The following is a 20,051-nucleotide window of genomic DNA, read 5'->3' on the forward strand; positions in this document are numbered from 1 at the left end:
GGCTGCCTTGCAATCCCAGTTTACGCTCAGCCTTCGTCAGATTAGGCTGTGTATCTCCCACTCTTTGGCCGATTCAAGCAGATTCCTTATTATTCAGGTTTGCCCTTTATTTCCTGGTTCTCCTTAGCCTCTGCGCAGTTGGGGTGGCTGTAGAGGGAGCGCGTTTCTTCGCCCCCAGGGGGATAGAGAGCGGGCGGTTTCGCGCCTGGCGCCAATCCTCCCCCTTGCAATTCGGCTCCTTGCCTGCCGCCTGTTTCGCCCGCTCTCATAGCGGCTCTATCGATCGCGCTGATAAGCGCAGCTGGTGTTCCCCCCACCAAAACGCCGATCGCCCCAGCAAGGCGAAAAATTACTTGGCTGCCTCGCTCGGCTCCTAGGTGTGCCGGAGAAGCTTATGTAGCGCTCTGAGCGGCCCGGGATTAAAGAGTAAGTGGCGGCCGCCATTTTGGGCGCCGGCGCGTGTATAACGGGCGTCATTCTAATAGGCCTCGTTGGGCTGCGAAGGTGCTAGCTCCTGTTGTAGGCCTGCCAGCCTATGAGAGCTACTGCAGATTCAATTTAATTGGCTATCTTGTTGGCTTTCCGCAGCATGCTCAGAGCAGAAAATCGCAGCCTATCCCTCCCGGTTTGTGCCTGGGAGCTCCAGCTGCCAGAGGCCTCACTCCAGCCTCAGGCGTTTATTTGGCCAATTGGAGATTTTTAGCATTATATCTGAGGTCACTCCCTCCTGGGAGCACTGAACAGATCCCTGTTCATTTCTTGTATATGAAAAATAAATAATAATAATAATAATAATAATAATAATAATAATAATAATAATAATAATAATAATTAATAATAATAATAATAATAATAATAATAATAATAATAATAATAATAATAATAATAATAATAATAATAATAATAATGAAATATTATATAGAGATATACATATATATCTATTGGTACATGGCAATAACGCATTACCAACACTGATTGGATTACATATACAGTGCTTATAAGCAGGTATATATATTTATATTAATAATTATAACAATAATAATATTGTAGAACTTACATATCTAAATTCCAAAAGGGGTGCGGCCAGCTGAAAGGACACCCGGCCTTTGTTGTAGGCCGAACCCTTGGCGAGCCAACCGCCTTAAATTGGAGCTATAGTCCTTTCTTCTATAATGGCAGATGACAATTCCACTAGAGGCCCTTCGTTGAAGGCCAGATCTCAGTCCTACCACCTGCGCAGACAGGCTAAGGAAGCCTCTAAGGAAACTTCCAAGGCTTCTCAGAGAGACGCCTAAGGCGCCATAGGGCACTGGAGAAAGAATTTGACAGGTGATCTAGAGAGGCACAACCAGTGCCCCCAGCCCCCTTCCTTCTACCTCCAGACACCCCCTCCTCCAGATTCCTCTTCCCTCTCCAGACGCAGCTTACAGGGACACCAGGTGCCCGAACCAACGACCAGACGAACGCTCGAAGCCACTTTCACGCCCACGGCCGCTGGCCTGCGCCAGGAGGAGGCCGCCATGTCGAGATTCCTGCGCACATGCAAGCATGGATGGAACAGGCTATCCGCCAGGGGATAGCAGAGGGCCTTTAACAGATGTCCAGGTCCGGTCCCCTCGATGGCGCCCGAACACGACTCGCCATCAGTCAGGTCCTTGCCTAGATTGGACCCCACTCATGGTCAGGTACCTTTATAGGGGTCAGCCCCCTCCCAGAAGGGGAAATGGAGAAGGCTATAGAGGACTTGGTTCGGTTCGGGAAGGAGGAAGATCTTGAATGGGGGTCCATACACCAAGGGGTATGGATAGACCCGATGGAAGGGGACATGTCCGAGGACGAGGGCCTCACTCCCATCAACCCACCTTGTGGGTTTGTTCAAGCCACACATGTTTAAATCCCGGATATTTAAGGCCAAGAGCATTTCTGGCCTATCTGTTCAGTCCTCCTCACTCTCCCCCTCCGGCAGAGGGACAAGAGGACACCGTTTTTAGGCAACCCGTGGTGGAGGTGGAAGTTATTCCGGTCCCACCCATATTTCACGACCTAGTCTCAGACCAGTGGACTCTATAAGAGCTCCCCTGCCCCACCCAGTCAGGACAAGAGGTTCTTAACCTCGATTCGAGCTTCTGCAACTTGCTTAACACCCCGAGGTAGTCGAACCCATCGTTGGCTTAGTATCCTCGTCCTCCCCAGTGACCCCTTGGAGGCTCTAAAACCCGAGGACAAGAGGTCCGAACTGCCGTTGAGTAGGGCTCATCAGACTGACACCTGGGCTATCAGATCGGCCACGGCCGCTTCCTTTTCACCAGGCCCTCGATCCGGTGGCTCTGCCAACTGAAACAGCATGTTCCCCTCTAACACTAGGGCACATCAGGACATCGCAAGTTAACGGCCGCAGCAGAATTCTCGGCCGACGCCACCTACCATGCGGTTAAGTTCCCCGCCCGAGCAATAACCTCTCACGTTACAGCTCGCCGCCTGCTCCAGCTCAAGCACGGGCAGGCGGACATAAAACACAACGTTAAGCTGGCCACTGTCCCCATTAAGGGGGACAGACTATTTGCACCGCCCTTGGGCCATTGCTATCCAAAACCCGAAACAAGAAAAAATTTCTTCCCCCATTTTTTTCGGAGGTCAGAGTCAAGAACCCCTCAAGCCTTTTTGGAGAGGTTCCTCCCGACCCTCCTACCAGTCCCCTTTCCAGCCCAGGTATCTGAGACCCCCTCCTTCCGGCCACTTCAGCCCCTGGATCAAGCCGATCCAGATGACAGGAACAGGAGGGACGGCAGCTACTGACGGCCCTTCAGGGGTCCCGGAGGAAGCCTTCAGCGCACCAGATAGGCCCTGTTCCTCCTTCCCATCGGCGGACGCCTCAGGCATTTCGCTGACCTATGGGACCCTCCACTTCTGATACCTGGGCCCGTGACACCATCAAACTTGGTCTTGCGCTTGAATTCCAGCGCGTCCCCCTGACTTCTTTATGGCATCCCCCCCTTCGAGGGATCCCACCAAACGCAACTTAATGGATTCAGCCATTCAGCATCTCCTCAACGTACAGGCCATTCAACCCGTCCCAACATCCCAGCGGGGAAGTGGTTTACTCCCACCTCTTCGTGATCCCCAATCCTCAGGGGGATGGAGGGCTATTCTAGACCTGAAACGCCTGAACCGTTACCTGATCTACCGCAGGTTCAAGATGCACCCTACAGTCCATTCTACGGGCATCAGGCAGGGGGACCGGCTAGCCTCTATAGATCTTTCAGGCGTATCTTCACATCCCAATCCGGCCCTCCCATTCCAAATTCCTCAGATTCTGCTACAACCACCGCCTCTTACAATATGTGGCTCTCCCTTGGGTTGGCCTCTGCCCGAGGACCTTCACTAGGGTCCTCGCGGCTCTGGCGGTCCACCTCAGGAACCTCCGGTTCGTCTCCATTGTTACCTGGATGACATTCTCATCCTGTTCCACTCCAGAATCCAAGCAGAGAAGGATGTCAGAGCTACCCTCTCTGCCCTCCAAGACCATGGGTTCCTGGTAAACTGGCAAAAGAGCCGACTGTTACCATCTACACGGATCACCCACTTGGGGTCCGTCATTGACTCAGTTCGAGGAAAGGTTTCCCTTCCTCGGAAACATTCCTTAACATTCAGGAAACCGTCAAACACATCAGACGTTCAGGAAGGGTGACACTTTTGGAATTGTCTAAGATACTAGGTAAAATGGTCTCATGTATTTCCTTTGTTCCCTGGGCCCGGTTACACACTAGGTCCCTACAGTGGTTCCTGCTCCCGTTCCCAACGGTCCGGCAAGAAGTAATTCAAAGACCACGGTCAAGGTGCCTCAAAGGTCCTCAAGTCTCTCCTCTGGTGGACCAGTCCCGCCATCTACAAGGGACATGGCTTCAAGGAGCCCCAGCGCCTCACCCTCACCACAGATGCCAGCCTGTCCAGAGGGCGCTCACATCCACTCGCTCTCGCAACAGGGCAGATGGTCTCAGGTAGGACGGGCATGCAGTATAAACTGGTTGGAACGCCACGCCATCCACCTGGCCCCTGCGCAACTCCTCCCTCAGGAACGCGGGCGGCATGTCCTCATACTCACGGCCATCATCACCGCCAAGGCCCTTGTCAACTGACAAGGGGGCACCCAGTCCATCCGTTTGATGAGAGAGGCCGAGCGCCTCTTCCGTTGGGCGGGCGCAATCTCCTCTCTCAAAGTCGAGCACATCTCAGGGGTCTTAAACACCCTAGCTGACTGGTCGAGCAGGACCATGGTGGACCAGGCCAAATGGCGCTCCACCCATCACTGGTCAGGGAAGCGACCAAGCTTTTCGGTCTCCCGTTAGTGGGCCTCTTCGCATCCCCCTCAACACACAACTCCCCAGGTTCTTTCTCGGTACCTCTCCCACGGGGCTGAGAACTACAACGCCCTCTGTTGCCCCTGGCCCTCAGGGTTTCTATATGCATTCCTCCCTTAGCCCTGGTCCCCAGAGTTATCCAGTAGCTCATCTCCGAGAAAGCAGAACTGATTCTGGTGGCACCCTACTGGCCCAGGCGCCCATGGTTCGCGGACCTCCGCAACCTATCGGTGGCCCCTCCCTGGAAAATCCCTCCAATCAGGATATCCCTTTCTCAGGGTCCCCTCCAGCACCCGGATCCTCAGTGGCTCCTGTTAGCAGTTTGGAGGTTGAGCGGGAGCGTCTAAGAAAGGAGCAGTTTCTGACCACGTTATCGATACTATTCTAGCAGCCAGGCGACCCTCCTAACCGGATATACAATGCCACTTGGAATAGTTCTTGCAAGTGGTGCCAGGGTTTCCAGGTCAACCCGCTTTCACCCTCCATCGCTCAAGTGTTGACATTCCTCCAAGAGGGTCTGAGGAAAGGTCTTCTCCGAACTCCCTGAGGCATCGGGTGCAGCCCTTTCAACCGTCATTGTGTTGACAATCTGGGGTCCCTTTCCCTCCACCCTCGCATTAGGGCATTCCTCAGGAGCCACTAACTTTGTCCCCCAGCGGTTCACAGATACCCTACCTGGGACCTCAATAAGGTCCTGGTGGCCCTTATTAAACACCCCTTGAGCCTCTCAGGGAATCCTCTCTCCAGTTCCTAACATACATAGTCGCGTTCCTGGTGGCCATTACCTCGGCTCGCGAATATCAGAAAGCAGCCTTGTCGGTGAGGAAGGACCTTTGCATCTTCCATGCCGACCGGGTAGTTCTCCGGCCGGACCTTACCTTCTTGCCGAGGTCAACTCAGCCTTCCACAGGGCACAGGAACTTACACTTCCGAACTTCTGCCCCAATCCCTCGCGGGAAGGAGAAGCTCTGGTACCTCCGGACGTAAGACGGGCCTTCCACATTTACATTAAGCGTACCCAACCCTCCAGGAGATCCGAATCCCTATTCCTCTCCTTTCAGCCCACATCATTAGGCCACAAAGTGTCCCCGTCAACCATCGGCCGCTGGATTGGAGCTACTATTTCCAAGGCGCACTTGTCCCAGGCCCTGCCGGTTCCCTGCGGAATAACGGCACACTCCACCAGAAGTGCTGCTACCTCTGCAGCTGGGGCCACCCAGGCTCCATTGCTGATGTTGGTCGGACGGCCACTTGGGCCTTCCCATCTCCTTCATTAGACACTATAAGATCGACATATTTGCCTCGGCGGAGGCTTCAGTTGGTAGACGAGTCCTCCAGCGAGTCCTCGAGGAACCACAGGGATCACAGAACCAGACGGAGTCCCCCGTGGGACAGCCAAGCTTTGGTATGTCCCACACTGGATGATCGAACGGCTTCCAGGAGAATGGGCGTTGGTTCTTACCTGACACGCCATTTCTCTGGGAGCCGTGAGGATCATCCAGCCCCCCTTATTAGTTTTCCGTCTGGTGGGGTCTTGTTTGACCAATGAACCCTTTAGCATAGTAAGAGGAGAGCAGGATTTTTTTCACTCTCGACTTCGCGTAAACTGGGGATTGCAAGGCAGCCACGTGGTGAAGGGCGGAGCAATCCTCAGTAATTAAGCTCAGCCTACAACGACGCAGACTGAAGCACCTCCCCACACACTGGATGATCCTCACGGCTCCCAGAGAAATGGCGTGTCAGGTAAGAACCAACGCCCATCATCATTATTCATTACATGTTTAAACCTTTTTTCATTGTAAATTTAACAAGTCAGATAAATTATGATTCTGTTTTAAACCATTTCCATATAACATACAAAAACCTCTTATTCAATTTCTCTTTACTTCTCTTTACTCTTATTCAGTATCATTATTATTATTTCATCTATTTCTTTCTGACTTAGTTACCATTATTCTCATTCTATATTTCTACAAGTTTTTACTAATTCTCCCCCAAAAAAGCATATACACACAACACACAAAACATAAAAAAATCTTTTTGGAAAGTAACTTGGACCCAGGTATCTCTCTCTCTTCATGGACTTCAATTATATTCATGCTCATCTTACATATCATTACTTATTTTATTTACCATTCTAAGTCTTCTATATTAACTTCTCCACATATTTCACTCTTCTTAATTCTATCTTAATTAATCATCTTAATTTGAATCATTATATTTGTATCTTTTGTCCATTCTTTATCATCCCTTTGTCTCATTCCTTATAAAAAAGAAGAAAAGAAGTTTCTCCTGAAATCACTAATCAGAGTATGATGCCTTTCTATCTCCCCCTAAATTAATCAAATTAACCTTTAAAATAACATCCAATACCCAATCCGATTTTGCTTGGTACATTCTATCTAACTAGTACATCCAGAATAATTAAATACATAATTAGACAATAAATCCAGATATTAAAAACAAATACTATAATAAAAATTTTATAATAACATCAATACCATAATCTTATTAAACTCTTTAATTAAAACTCAGTATTCTAAACCTCCCCTATTATTAAATTTTAAAACCAATCATTATTAAACATTTTAACATTTTAATCTCTTATCAACTCTTAAACCATTACAATACTACCATCTCATCTTATGTACCTTGCAAAATCTTTTTGAAGAAATTATACTTTATCCTTTATCCCTAAAAAAATTCCTTTTTCCCATTTAATTTCAAAACATTGTAGCTTTTCTCCACCTTTTCCCTTTCTTTCTTCTCCCAACAAACCTTTCTACCCCCCTTCTTCTAGCCTCTGCCTTACTGGCTTCCCTTCTCTGTCGTGTTCCTTTTCCCTTTTGTTTACTATCATCATATTGATTTTGCACCTTATTTTTCCCTTTCTTAAATGTTTTTAGATCTTAAGTCCTTTAGTTCTCTTCTTTTCTCTCTTCCTTCTTTCTTGATCAAATTCTGAGATTCATTAAAAATGGCTTCTTCCTTTTTCTTTCTTGTTCCTCTGCTGTCTTCATCTGTTGTAATGTTTGTTGATAGTTAGTAAGCGCCATTTCTAAAAAAAGGAAAGCTTCTTCCACACCATCTTTACCATTTTTTTGCTTGCTCATATTCTTTTCTCAGTTCCTCAACAGAAAAAGCCATTATAAATCTTTTCTTTTCTTTTCCCCTTCTTTCTTCTTACAACAACCAGAATATTCCAAAGAAAATAAAAAAAATAAAGCAGTCCCAAAGTTATCAGTCAGTCCAAACCAAGGCAGAGTTCTCACTTTCTCCTTCTGGGGTAATATCAATCAGAGAGAAAGAAAGTCCAAATCTGTTTAAAATCTTATTACAATATATTCTAGTCTTCAAGTCCTTAAGGCATCTCCTCCAACAAAGTCTTAGCATACAAATATTTTCTTTTTAATCCTCTCTCTTCCCACTCATCGCTTAAAACCAATTTTTCACCTAAAAAAAATAGGTTTCTTAATATCCAGTTATTTATTCCGTAGGAAAAGAGGGTAAGCTATCCTTTCAGCACCATCAAACTGCCGCTTTTTTCCTCTTCTGGAAGGTATTATTCAGAAAGTCATACTTTTCAGGAATTTTATTAAATATGTCTTAGAGTCCTAGGAGCCAAGAAAAACTTTCTCCTTTCAAGCACTTTCTCCACTTCCTCCTGCGCATTCTTACCCGGCTGCCAGCTTCTTTGTGGCGGCCATTACGGACGCCGCTGCACGTCCTGGGAAAGGGGTTCTACTGGCTGGGGAGGGTCTGCAACACCCCAAACCCCTCTCCGGATCCCCCTACCTTCAGCTGCCCCTGCCGGGTCAGGCCTAGCTCCGTACCCGTCTGGGCGGAGCCCCAGCAACTAGCGCGGCAGGGATCGCGCAGCTTCGCAAATCCCTGCCGCTCGCGAAGCCGACAAACCGGAAGTGGTCCCATGTAGCGGTTTCTGATGACCGCTTTCCCTTCAAGTCGGCTAGAGAGGCTATCTCTGGATCTACCAGGGATATTGCGGTATCCCTGGGATCAGCAGAGTGTCCTCTCTTCAATCGTCATCCCTCTGGGGCGATTTAGGTCCAATAAACCACCGGCTTTGGGGATTTCAGCGTCCTCCCTAGGAGCCCCTAAGGATTCCGCTATATCGCTGCGATGTCAGCTCTGCCCTCCCGAGGCTATGAGAGTCTGAATGGGGATCTGAACTCTGGAAAAACTGAATGGCTTTGGGTTTGGGATCCTTCTGTTCTGTGATTATGCCATTTTTGATGCTGAATGAGGTTATACAGTTGAATTCTGCTCAATGAGCAGGTAGCAATCTTGGCTAGGAGGGTCTTTGCATAACTTCATATTGTGCGCCAGTTACGCCCATTCCTAGACTGAGGGTCTCTTTCAGTCACTCATGCCTCAGTCACCTCCCCGTAAAAGTCTGGATGAAGACGGTCACTACAGATATTTCAAGCAGACCTCATCAAGGACACTGAAGTCAAGAAGATTAAAAGTGAATAACATTCCAAGAATGTAGGAGATCTTAAAGTCCAAAATCAGGAGAGGAAATACCATTGAGGCAAGTATACCAGAAAACTGAAGAAAGAAAAAGGGCATTGGAATAACAAGGACAATTAAGATGCACTGAAGGTAGTTCATCATGAAGACTTACTGAATATTGGAGAAGCCAAACTGGTCTACATGAAAAGCTAAATGAAGAATAGAAAAGAGACATGACAAGGCAAAGTATTAATTATATGGCCAGTATGTTAAAAAAAATAGCAGGCAAATAACAAGACCTGGCAATGGCTAAATGCAGGAAAATTGAAAGAGGAGGCAGCGGGGCTAATTCTGGCTGCAGAAGCCCAAGCTTTAGAAAGAAATGCATGCAAAGCAAGAATTGAGAAGACAGCAATAAACAGCAAATGTCTCTTCAGCTGATACTTTGAAGAAACAGTGGGCCACCTGGTTAATTGCTGCAAGAGGTTTGCACAGACTGACTCCATACAAGCATGACAACATAGCAGCAGTGATGCATTTGAATATCTGCAAGAAAAACTATTTGCCTGCAAACAAGAATTGGTGGGGCCACAAAAATAGACAAAATAATAGAAAATTAAAAAGCTAAAGCGTGCTAGGACTTTAAAATTCTAAAGATAAGCACTTGCCACATAGCAGCCCATACTTAGCAATTGTTAATAAGAAAAACACTCTGGAGAGTGGATAGTCTATACAGATGGAAATGAAGAAACTATAATTGCCCAGATGTGGCAGATTTTAGTTTTTAGCAGCCTTAATAGCCAGTGTGACCAATCCAAGGTTTAAATCCTAAGCCTTTTTTCTCCCACCTTCTCCAGAAAGTGTTTTTCCCCCAGACTTAAGAGTCAAAGGACATCTGTTCTAAGTTTATACTTCACAATGATTCTGTCTGAATTATATACTGTTGGTGTCAGCCTTCATTCAAGATCTTCTTTCTGGCTGTCATGAGTAACCGGGGGAGGAAAGGGGAAGGCTGGAGATGTTACTAACTAATATTGTATAAACTGAGGAGGGTTTCTATTTCTTGCTTGGCGTTCTCTTCTCTGCACAACTGCAAACCTTTATCTGAGTAAGCCAAGGTCAACTAATCATCACCACCTGGAGATGTCCACATGCTGAGGTTCACAACTTTTAATTGGAAGAACCGTTTGAACTGTTGGGGATGGGTTGAACCAGCTGACAGTTGGTTCTTGTCTTATGAGCTCTAATCCTTAAAAGTGCTCAAAAATTAAATCTTAATGTATGGTTACAAGAGTTTAAGCTTTTAGGCTTCTATCATAATTTGATTTGAACAGTGTTGACATTAATGGAAATACTTTTAAGCTAACAGATTCTATCCTATGAAAAAATGTGGCAGCAGAGATGTTATATTAGCATTTGAAATGTCAAATCTTATTTCTGGAATAAGGAAACATGTTAGGGACTCTGCCTGCTGGATTAGCTCCCTGATACAAATAAAATTGTTACTTCTTTCTTTCGGCTTCTATAACCCCCCAAAAAAGTACACTCTCCAGAGAGATGGTCATATTTTTGCAACAAAACCAACAGGGAATTTTGTGGGAGTGATGCAGAATTATTAATGTGTATACGTTTTTGCGAAGGGCAGACTCCAGACTGTTTAAAAATAGGTAAACTGTTACAGGATTTAATTTTTCTTGACTCAAAAACTGGATTTTGGTTCATAATGTTTTTCCAAACATAGATTAGTTTTAAACAAGTAAGACATGAAGCTTTCCTGTTGGTTGAGGGCATTTTTCTTTGGGTATTAATCAATTTTGAAAAAAAAAGGTTACTTGGGAAGAAGTGTGCTAAGGTATCATCCATTAAGCCTATACTCATTTTTCCCCTACTCCCCTTATTCCAAGAAGTTGCTATCCACTTGTATTTTTTGCTGACCACAAAATTCTGCTGATGTATTCTTTCTTTGTTATCTTTGTCATCTGGGTTCTCTCCAATACCAAGTATGACAAAACCCAATAGATTTTACATGCCATGAGACGGCCCTTGAATGGTGTTGAAATAGAATACAAACGAGAGATAACTTAAGACTGCTCCACTCATGAGCTGGGCACAAGATAAAGGCTGTGGTAGAAAGTACATGTTGCCGGACACTTTCTATATATGTTTGGGACACCTCTATCTGGGGCTAAGGAAGAAAAGCTAATAGTCCATTCCTTTTTAAGGAGCTGAAATTAGTATTTCAGTGAGCCAATGCAAAACATTTACAGTTTCTCGATCTTAAAAGACCTCTGAAACAAGGTATTTGTATTTTCCTGTACATACCTAGGCAATTTATATATATATATATTGTGGCTTTAGAGGTTAGGCCTTTTGGAAAACCATTTTGCTATAAAGTATATTACAACTGAGTTGTCATTTAATAGCAAGAGCTCCTATTACTATTGCTTGGAAATGAATATGTAACATAGAGTGCTAACCAATTCTTGACCCACAGCCAGAGAGAACCTGAATGGAATTGGCCTGGTGACAAAAATGGTCTTTTATGGTCCCCAAGCTGCTACATGAACTAGAAGAGTTCTTTGTGTCTTTTTTTCTCCTCTCTCCCCATTTACTCCCTAGATTACAAACATTTTATTTGCTAAGCAATATTTCTTTTTCCTTTATTAGGATTGTTATTCTGAGTGAAGGACCTTGCAAACGCTACTAAGGGACTATCATGGGCAAACTTGCATTTCTGAAGACTCAATTTATAGTTCACCTCCTGATTGGATTTGTCTTTGTTGTGAGTGGCTTCATCATTAACTTCATCCAACTATGCACACTAATCCTCTGGCCTATAAGCAAGCAGTTTTATCGACGAGTAAACTGTCGCCTTTCCTATTCATTGTGGAGCCGTGAGTATATTATAGTTGCTCTGCGTTAGCTTGGAATGTGATTTATTCAGATTGTTTTCACACTGAAGAACAGAGGTGGAGAACTAGGGCCCCTTTATGACTTGTGGACGTCAACTCCCAGAATTCCTGAGCCAGTATGGCTCGCTCAGGAATTCTGGGAATTGAAGCCCACAAGTCATAAAAGGGCCATAGTTCTGCACCCCTGCTATAGAAGATCATTTTTGGAGCAAAATAAAGGCTTGCACTTTAGAAATGTATTTGCACCAACAAATATTAGACCTCTGGGATGATCTATGGCTTATCTCAAGAAGTGGTGTCTCTGAATTATTTGTGCATGGACTTAAACACAAAATATATCTTTCTGATTTTCCAAGTGTAGTTGCAGTTATGGAAGCTGCTGGGATAAATAGGAAATAGTAGATGGAGAAGGAACACACAATAGTTTAAAACTTTTTTGAGGATTCCTATGCCTTTCATTTCTTTATCTGATAAATCTTGAAAAAACAGAACTTTTTTGCAGCACGCATTTTCAACATTGATGCTGGAAACAAAACTGCTGTTGAATTGGAATATATTTAACTAGGTTATCCAAGAAGCAATTTAACTGTGACATCACTTGTCCCTCAACCTTGATCTCCCCTTGGTGCCTATCTCAGGTCTTTATACAATATATTTGTACTGCAGTGCTAGCTTAAAAGGTTCTGATTATAGTGACCTTATTCTGAAAAATGTAGAACAGACTACAACTTTGTATAAACAGAAATTAATTTAAACAAATGAAGCTGAAAAAATTATGGTAAATCTCAAGTTCTCTAACCCTTTTGTTCAGTTTTTAAATAGCAAATCTACTTTGTGTATCTGAATTGCTTATTAAAGTGATTATTTGTTGCAGATGTTCATTAAGATGGAGAGGTAATTAATAGTGACTTCACTATGTGCTATCAAGTATTAGCTAAGGTACAAGTTTCTTCTTCAGATGCAAACTTCCAAATAGAGAAAAGGCATTAAGGAAATACCCTACAGGCTATCTCACTGAGCCAGTGGGCTATATCCATTTCAACTCAAATTTTAAAAGAAGGCAATCATAATACATTTAAGAAATATCAGTTAAAGAAATGTTAAAGCAATATTTCATGGGTTTTGAGATCCATAGCACTGAGAACAAAAAGCTTTGTGTTAGGCAAACAACTAAATAATTCTGTTTTAGGCTTGCCAATCAGCAGATTGAACAAGCTAAATCTATAAATATTTAAACAAAATATTAAAATGAAGAAGTTTAAAGGCTGAACTTATTAACAGTGTACCTTAATTGTACTTTATTAAAACACTCTCGGATTAGCTGTCTAATTCTTATAGAACATAATGTACCATTTATTCAATTTTCGACCAACAATGACCAGTGTTTAGTATTGGAAAAATACTGTAGGAGTTATGATTAAGTAGATTAACACACACACACACACACACATACACACACACACATACACTATTTTCTCTAGTCCTAGGGAAGTCAGTATTTCAGCTGTGCTCATTTTTGCCTCAAGTTATATTGTGTTACTAAGAAAGGTCAAGAGAGTAAAATTTTGCTGCAGAATGGAAAGGAAGGATAGACTAAAGGTATAGTCCTATGCAAAAACCAGAATAGATTTAATAGCTGGCAAGTTGGCAGTGTTATTCCTTTGGTGTTATAAGGGCTTTTGGGAGACAATCTTCCTATTAACAAAAATAATGCTCTTGTTTAGGACTAAAGTATATTGGAAATCTTGGTCAATTTTATTCAGTTAAAGTTTCCAAGCACTGCTGAAATTTAGAAAACTTGCTGTTTTAATATAAGAGTCTGGGCCTGTACAATGATAAATCAGGATTTGTAGACTACATATTGCCTTCTTCTGTCCTCTGTAAGTAATGCAATTGTAGAATTAATATCTACTAACCAAGCAAAGACCAAGTTGTAATACAGGCTTTGTCATACCTAGTATCCTTTATTTTTTTATTTTTTTGTCTCCCATGATCTAGAATTAGTAATGTTGCTGGAATGGTGGTCTGGAACAGAATGCACTTTATTCACAGAGCAGGCCACAATTGATAAGTTTGGGAAAGAACACGTCATCATTATTCTCAACCACAACTTTGAAATAGATTTTCTGTGTGGCTGGACAATGACAGAACGGTTTGGTGTATTAGGGGTGAGTGGTCTTAATGTATGGTTTTGTTCTTTGCAATTGGGGAAATTGACATTTTGTGTGTTTTTTAAAATCCAAGAGTAGGAAGCTCTCAGACTAGGTGTATTTTTTGTGTGCTATCTTTTGTTGAATTAAATTAAAATAAATTGAATCTAAGAGCCAATGTAGTTTAGTTAGGGAGGCACAATATTCAAGTCACACTTTGCTAAGAACTTGTTGGGTGCTCTTAGGAAAGTTATTAGCTTAACCTGACCTACACCACAAGCTTCTGGACAGGAAATAGATTATTTTAGAGAAATTTGTTAGGCTATTTCAGAACACATTTGAAAGGACTTGTATTTGCTAATGATATATTTCAGATGAACAAATAATGTTTGTGTGTATTTTAGAGTTCAAAAGTTCTTGCAAAGAAAGAACTATTGTTTGTACCCATAATTGGCTGGACATGGTACTTCTTAGAGATCGTTTTTTGCAAAAGAAAATGGGAAGAAGATAGAGACGCTGTTATTGAAGGGCTGAAACGTCTAGCCGATTATCCCGAGTATATGTGGGTAAGTGAAGTTCTGCACATCAACCCTTTTAATAGGATGGTGAAAAATATTGATTTGTTTAGGTATGTGTACTGCATTTATGTGTTTTCATAAGACGTATATGGTTATATACAGTACACAGTCTGTTTTTCCCATTATACATAGATGTATAATATTATTAAATTAAATCCATAGCTTTTACAGGAGATATCATTACATTCAATCTTTAATCATTTACAGACAGATATAATGTATATGCAGATCAGTCATAACTTCAGCTGGTATAATGTGCACTTTTAGAGTGCAATAAAAGCACTCTAAAAAGAGCAGTAGGGCCATCTTTGGCCAAACCATCTCCACGGCTTTCAGAGATTCAAGCTTGTATTGTCCTTTCTTTCAATACGGAGAATTTTTGTGCTATTTGGGATCTGTCTGAATGGGGCCCCTTTTCACAAGAAGACTTCTAACTTCAAGGCAACCCAAGCAGAATTCTGCTTCAGAACATCTAACTCAACAACAGGAGCTGGGACATTAATTTCATATATGGACTGGAAAAATCAGACAACCATAGCACAAAACTTCGTTATCATGCAATTCTCATTTGAACTGTTGCACAGCCCAGTCATGGTAGCACTAATTTAGGAATAAAATATTATTGCGGGTATTGTTGGTTTTGCAATAACACTGCAGTGAGCAAGTCTGATTCCAAAATATGTGTTCTGGACAAACTGCCGTTGGTTTTGGGGGGGGTGGGTGGGTGATAGTTTAATGAAGGTGGATTGTTAGAAATAAGGGGAGCTCTGGAAATGAGATAAGAATGTTGAGAAACCTTCATCATCTACAATAGTGTTCCTTCAACCATAGCAATTTTAAAATATGTGGACTTTAATTAGTAGGGTTCCCTAGCCAGCATGCTGACTGGGAAATTCTGGAAGATGAAGTCCACACATCTCGGAATTTGCCAAGATTAAGAAACTTTAATATGCAGAGGTATTTGCAGCAGAATGTTCCCCCCCACACCCCCAAGGAGCAAAAAAGGCTATAGGCTCCAAATGTTTTCTAATCTTTATTCTAAAGCAAAATACTTTGAACATATTTAAACCCCTATTTATTTTAGTTGTCTTCATGCCCTAAAACTTTTTGTAAAACAATTTAACAGTACTGTAATGCAAGATTTCTCCACCTGCCCCCCCTTCTGTGCTACAGTTTCTGTTATACTGTGAAGGAACTCGTTTTACAGAAACTAAGCATCGTATCAGTATGGAAGTGGCTGAATCCAAAGGATTGCCTAAACTCAAATATCACTTGTTGCCCAGAACCAAAGGTTTTACGACTGCTGTCCAGTGTCTCAGGGGAACAGGTACCTTGGCCTTGCTTATACTGTGTGTGAATATGCATATTATGTTTCTTAGCTTAATTGTTGTGATAGTTATTACATTTTCAATATGCAATATCTGTATTAATACAATGTTTAGTATTTAAATGGTGAACCTGATAATATAAGTAAACCTCAATACTTTGATTAGTTTTCTTGTTTAATTCAGAGAAATTAATAATTCTACTTTGCATTTTACGTTTCTAAGCTGGTGTTCTGAGCTGGCTGGTGTTCAAACATTGTCTAATTTACACTCGCAGCGCACATGCGAGATCTAAGTTCATGTTATACCACATAGGAAAAGGTGTTAAATAGGAAAGATGGCTGACTAAATACTACGGATGGGTTAAATGTTTAACTACGTTCTTCCAGCCAGCAGCATTAAGGGAGCACTGTGAATCGTGAAGCTAAATGGGTTTAGAAATGCATTCCATTTCTTTTCTCTGATGGAGAACCAGTTACATTATTTTACATTAGTCTTTCACATTAACAAGTAAAGACAGGTTGACATCAGTAAGTCTGAATACAATGTTTGAATACACATTTCAACATATTGCATTAAAAGTATTTTTTCTTCCTAATACCCACCCCAGGTGCTTTCTTGATTTGGTTTTATTTAGGGCCAAAGCAATACATGAGAAACTGGAATGTCTATGGTTTCCTTTCTTGCTAAAGCATAAGCATACAGTAGAAGCTATCAAACATTCTTAAGGACATAGATTTTAAATGACATTTGATGTATTTCCCAAGACTTTATTTTTAAATAGGCTTCACATCCCTTTTAAACCTGCTACATGTTGAAATCAAAATACCATCCCCGAATTTAGGAGGGCCTTTAACCAGTGGGGTGATGCTAAATGTTTAAGAACTGGCTCTGTTGGCTCCATAGCAGCCATTGAAACCACCAGATAGATCTTACCATTCAGTTCATTTTATGCTGATATCGACACCATGAATTATTACCTTCGCATTTAATTAAATTTCTTGGTCATTTAGATCATTTTTATTTACAATTTTTGCTTTCGGACTCAAGTGATTCTGGCCAAATTCTTTCAAATATTATGTAAGATGTGCTATAGTTTGATTGATGTGCTTACCTAATTAATTAATCACAGTTTGTTTTATGTATGTAGTGGATTTTATGGACTAATTATTGGAGAGGGGGAGGGAGGGAGAGAGAGAGGGAAAGAGAGAGGGAGAGAAGATGCACAGGTGGGGGAGACTTACCCCAGCAATTTGCGACATTCCCTGCCAGCTTTCTTATTGACTTTTTGAGGAAGCCAGTAGGAAAGGTTGCAAATGGCAATCATGTGGTTATGGAGCACTGCAACCAGTTGTAAGTGTGAACTAGTTGCCAAATGCCTGTAATCATGTCACCATGAGATTATAGGGACATCATGGACTTGTTGTGGCGGGCTGGAACTAGGGCAAACAATAATAACCAACATTCTTCAGCGCTATCATAATTTTGGTCACTAAACAAATGGTCATAAGTCAAAGATTATTCTAAGGCATAGTCTGCATCCAAATCAAAGTTTGAAATCACTTTCAGACCATGGCTTTCAATCCTCTTTTTGTAGAGATATTATCTGAATGGTGGGCTTCCAGACTCAGCTATGCCCACAGATGTAATTCTAGAGCTACCACAGCTGGGCTGCAAAAATCTTCATGACCACTAAAACTCTTTGCTGCCACTAGCAGCCGTTATTCTGAAATATAGATATAATAGTGTTTGTGTGCCTTTTAATATAATTAATAACTCTTGAATTCCAGCTATGTGAATATTGAAACAATAATGTTATCTTTCTTGTGTTAGTTTCAGCAGTGTATGATGTAACATTAAACTTCAGAGGAAACAAAAACCCATCCTTATTAGGAATTCTTTATGGAAAGAAATATGAAGCAGATATGTGTGTTAGGTGAGTGTGTGAGTATGGTTTGTAACTGAGAGCTGTCACTGTGTCCAATTATTGCAATAAAACGGCCACCCACACCTATATTTTCCCATCTTTAGCTTTTCATACTTAGTTTAGAAGAGACTTGTTTTACTATGAATATTAGTGGACAGAAGCAAATATATGGATTTAACGTAGTCAATTTCCTTTAAATGTGGCTACTTACTCTCTTGTTGTTTCACTTGACTTCAGATTTAGTATAAAAACTCATTATGGTCACTAGATATACAACTTTCAAAACCTCAAAAATATGTCACACAAAATAAACATCTTGAAAAAAGTAGAAGAGGCCTTCCTTGGTGCTGTTCCCAATCTATAGAATGCATTCCTTTGCAACCATACTCAGCCTTCATTCTTTCTTTCTATTTTTAAGAAAGCAGTAAGGACTTAGTTAAGTCTTTGAATTCATTTGAATGAGATGAACATCTAGCAGATATTGCCTCTGCTACCTTAGATTGGGGGAATTTAATTCAATACATTTTGCAGAAATTCTGCATGAGGCAAATGCTTTTTTCCATGTTCAGGATTGGCTTCAGATAAGAAAATTGCTCCTTATATGATCTTTGCTATCGGCTCCCTCTAGTGGCAAATTTATTGCAGGATGTGACCATAACAGTTTGCACTGACAGATAATTTAGAGAGCTCTATGCAGAGAGTATGCCTGGAACAGTATTGTCCAGCAAGGGAAAACTAATAATGTAGCCATTTATCATACTGAAGGTTACAGATGTATGCCACTTTTGTAGCCATTTAGGTTCAATGTGGATATTCTACAAGCAAATATTCAATGGATGGCTGTGCTCAGACTTGTACATCCTTTCGGCAACCTTCTATGAATAAACAGTGCAATCCTATATATGTTTACCCAGTAGTAAGTTCCATTGTGTTCAGAGGGTTTTATTCCCAGGTAAGTATGCATAGGGTTGCAGCCTAAGTAAATTTTTGTAAGGTTAGTTTCATACAAAAAATCTTACAGAGGCTGTGCAAAAAATTTAGCAAAATGGTCACTCAGTTTCACTCCAAAGGCCACTCTGCCAGGAGCATTTCAAGCACAAGACCACATGCAATCATTGGAAGTTCACCTAAACAGGTTTGGGAGGGCCATATCCCAGATTACTTCTTTGTTTGGGTTCTTTGTTATGCAAATTGTTCTAATCTGCTGCTTCTCTTGTGCAAGAATTCATGGTGAAGACAAGATTTCAACCAGATGCTTAGAGTTTAGTCTTGTAGCCATGGCATTTCAACTTTTGAGGTTAGATTGTCAATAAAATCAGAGGTGATGGGTTCTTGGCATAGGAGATATAAAACTTTTCTTCATTAATTCAGTAAATATAATTCACTGATTTTAATTTTTGAAATGAGAATTTCTGAGGTGAAGCCATTGTTCCAGATTTTACAGTTATTGCTTAAGAGTGTAATGGCATTTTGCCCATCTGTAAAAACATTTTTTATTATGGAGATACTAAGACTGAGAAAAAAGTGAAAAAATACTCTTAATTCCAATCTAAGTGATAGCTATATTGAATTACTGCTACATTTTTAATATGTCACATGCTCTAGCTATTTACAATGCAAGGGTACATTCATAAAATGCATTTTTATAGGAAATAGAGGTCTGGTAAACAGAGAATAATATTAACATATTTTAATTCTGAAGATATTTTCATATTGTAATTATTGTCACTTGAATAAAAAAAATTATTGAACCCTTTTTCTATAACCTAGAAGGTTTCCTTTAGAAGATATCCCTTTGGATGAAAAAGAAGCAGCGAAGTGGCTTCATACACTTTATCAGGAAAAGGTAAATAGCAATAGTACTTAGACATATATACTGCTTCACAGTGCTTTACAGCCCTCTCTAAGCAGTTTACAGAGTCAGCATATGGCTCCAACAATCTGGCTCTTTAATTTAGCAACCTTGGAAGGATGGAAGGCTGAGTCAAGCTTGACCCTGTGAGAATCGAACTGCAGGCAGCCGGCAGTCAGCAGAAGTAGCCTGCAGTACTGCATTCTAACAACTACGCCACCATGGCTTATGGGTTGTTTGCATAAATGAGTTGTTTGCATTTAAAAACTTGCAGAGCTATGTGCTAATAGAACAATTATTTTAGAGTAGAATAAATAATATTGATAACTTCAAGTGTTTTTTTTCTATTTTAAGTGCAATAAGAGAGCTCTGTAATAAGATGTTACATGATTATTTATAAAGTTATTTAAGAGAGTTAATAAAATTGTCCTGCTATCATATCTGTGTATTTCCTTAGAACAATGCTCCTAATCTGA

At 41.6% G+C, this 20,051-nt stretch overlaps 1 protein-coding gene across 5 annotated transcripts in view; it reads left to right on the top strand.

The window, feature by feature from the left end:
* Window positions 1–20,051, top strand: part of AGPAT3 (1-acylglycerol-3-phosphate O-acyltransferase 3) — a 117,801-nt gene that overhangs the window by 91,589 nt on the left and 6,161 nt on the right. For 4 of the 5 annotated variants that reach the window (XM_026674032.2, XM_087967557.1, XM_087967558.1 and 1 more), the window contains exons 2-7: window positions 11,499–11,725; window positions 13,742–13,911; window positions 14,298–14,459; window positions 15,645–15,798; window positions 17,630–17,732; window positions 19,494–19,569. In XM_026674032.2, coding sequence (XP_026529817.1) covers window positions 11,548–11,725; window positions 13,742–13,911; window positions 14,298–14,459; window positions 15,645–15,798; window positions 17,630–17,732; window positions 19,494–19,569 — 843 coding nt within the window. In that variant the 5' untranslated portion in view covers window positions 11,499–11,547. The remainder of the gene's footprint in view (window positions 1–11,498; window positions 11,726–13,741; window positions 13,912–14,297; window positions 14,460–15,644; window positions 15,799–17,629; window positions 17,733–19,493; window positions 19,570–20,051) is intronic. The other variant, XM_087967559.1, reaches the window with a different exon arrangement.

This window comes from Notechis scutatus, chromosome 5 (assembly GCF_049901735.1).
Source record: "Notechis scutatus isolate UNSWTSFEM ecotype Mainland chromosome 5, rNotScu1.2, whole genome shotgun sequence".
In the NCBI taxonomy this organism is placed as follows: domain Eukaryota; kingdom Metazoa; phylum Chordata; class Lepidosauria; order Squamata; family Elapidae; genus Notechis; species Notechis scutatus.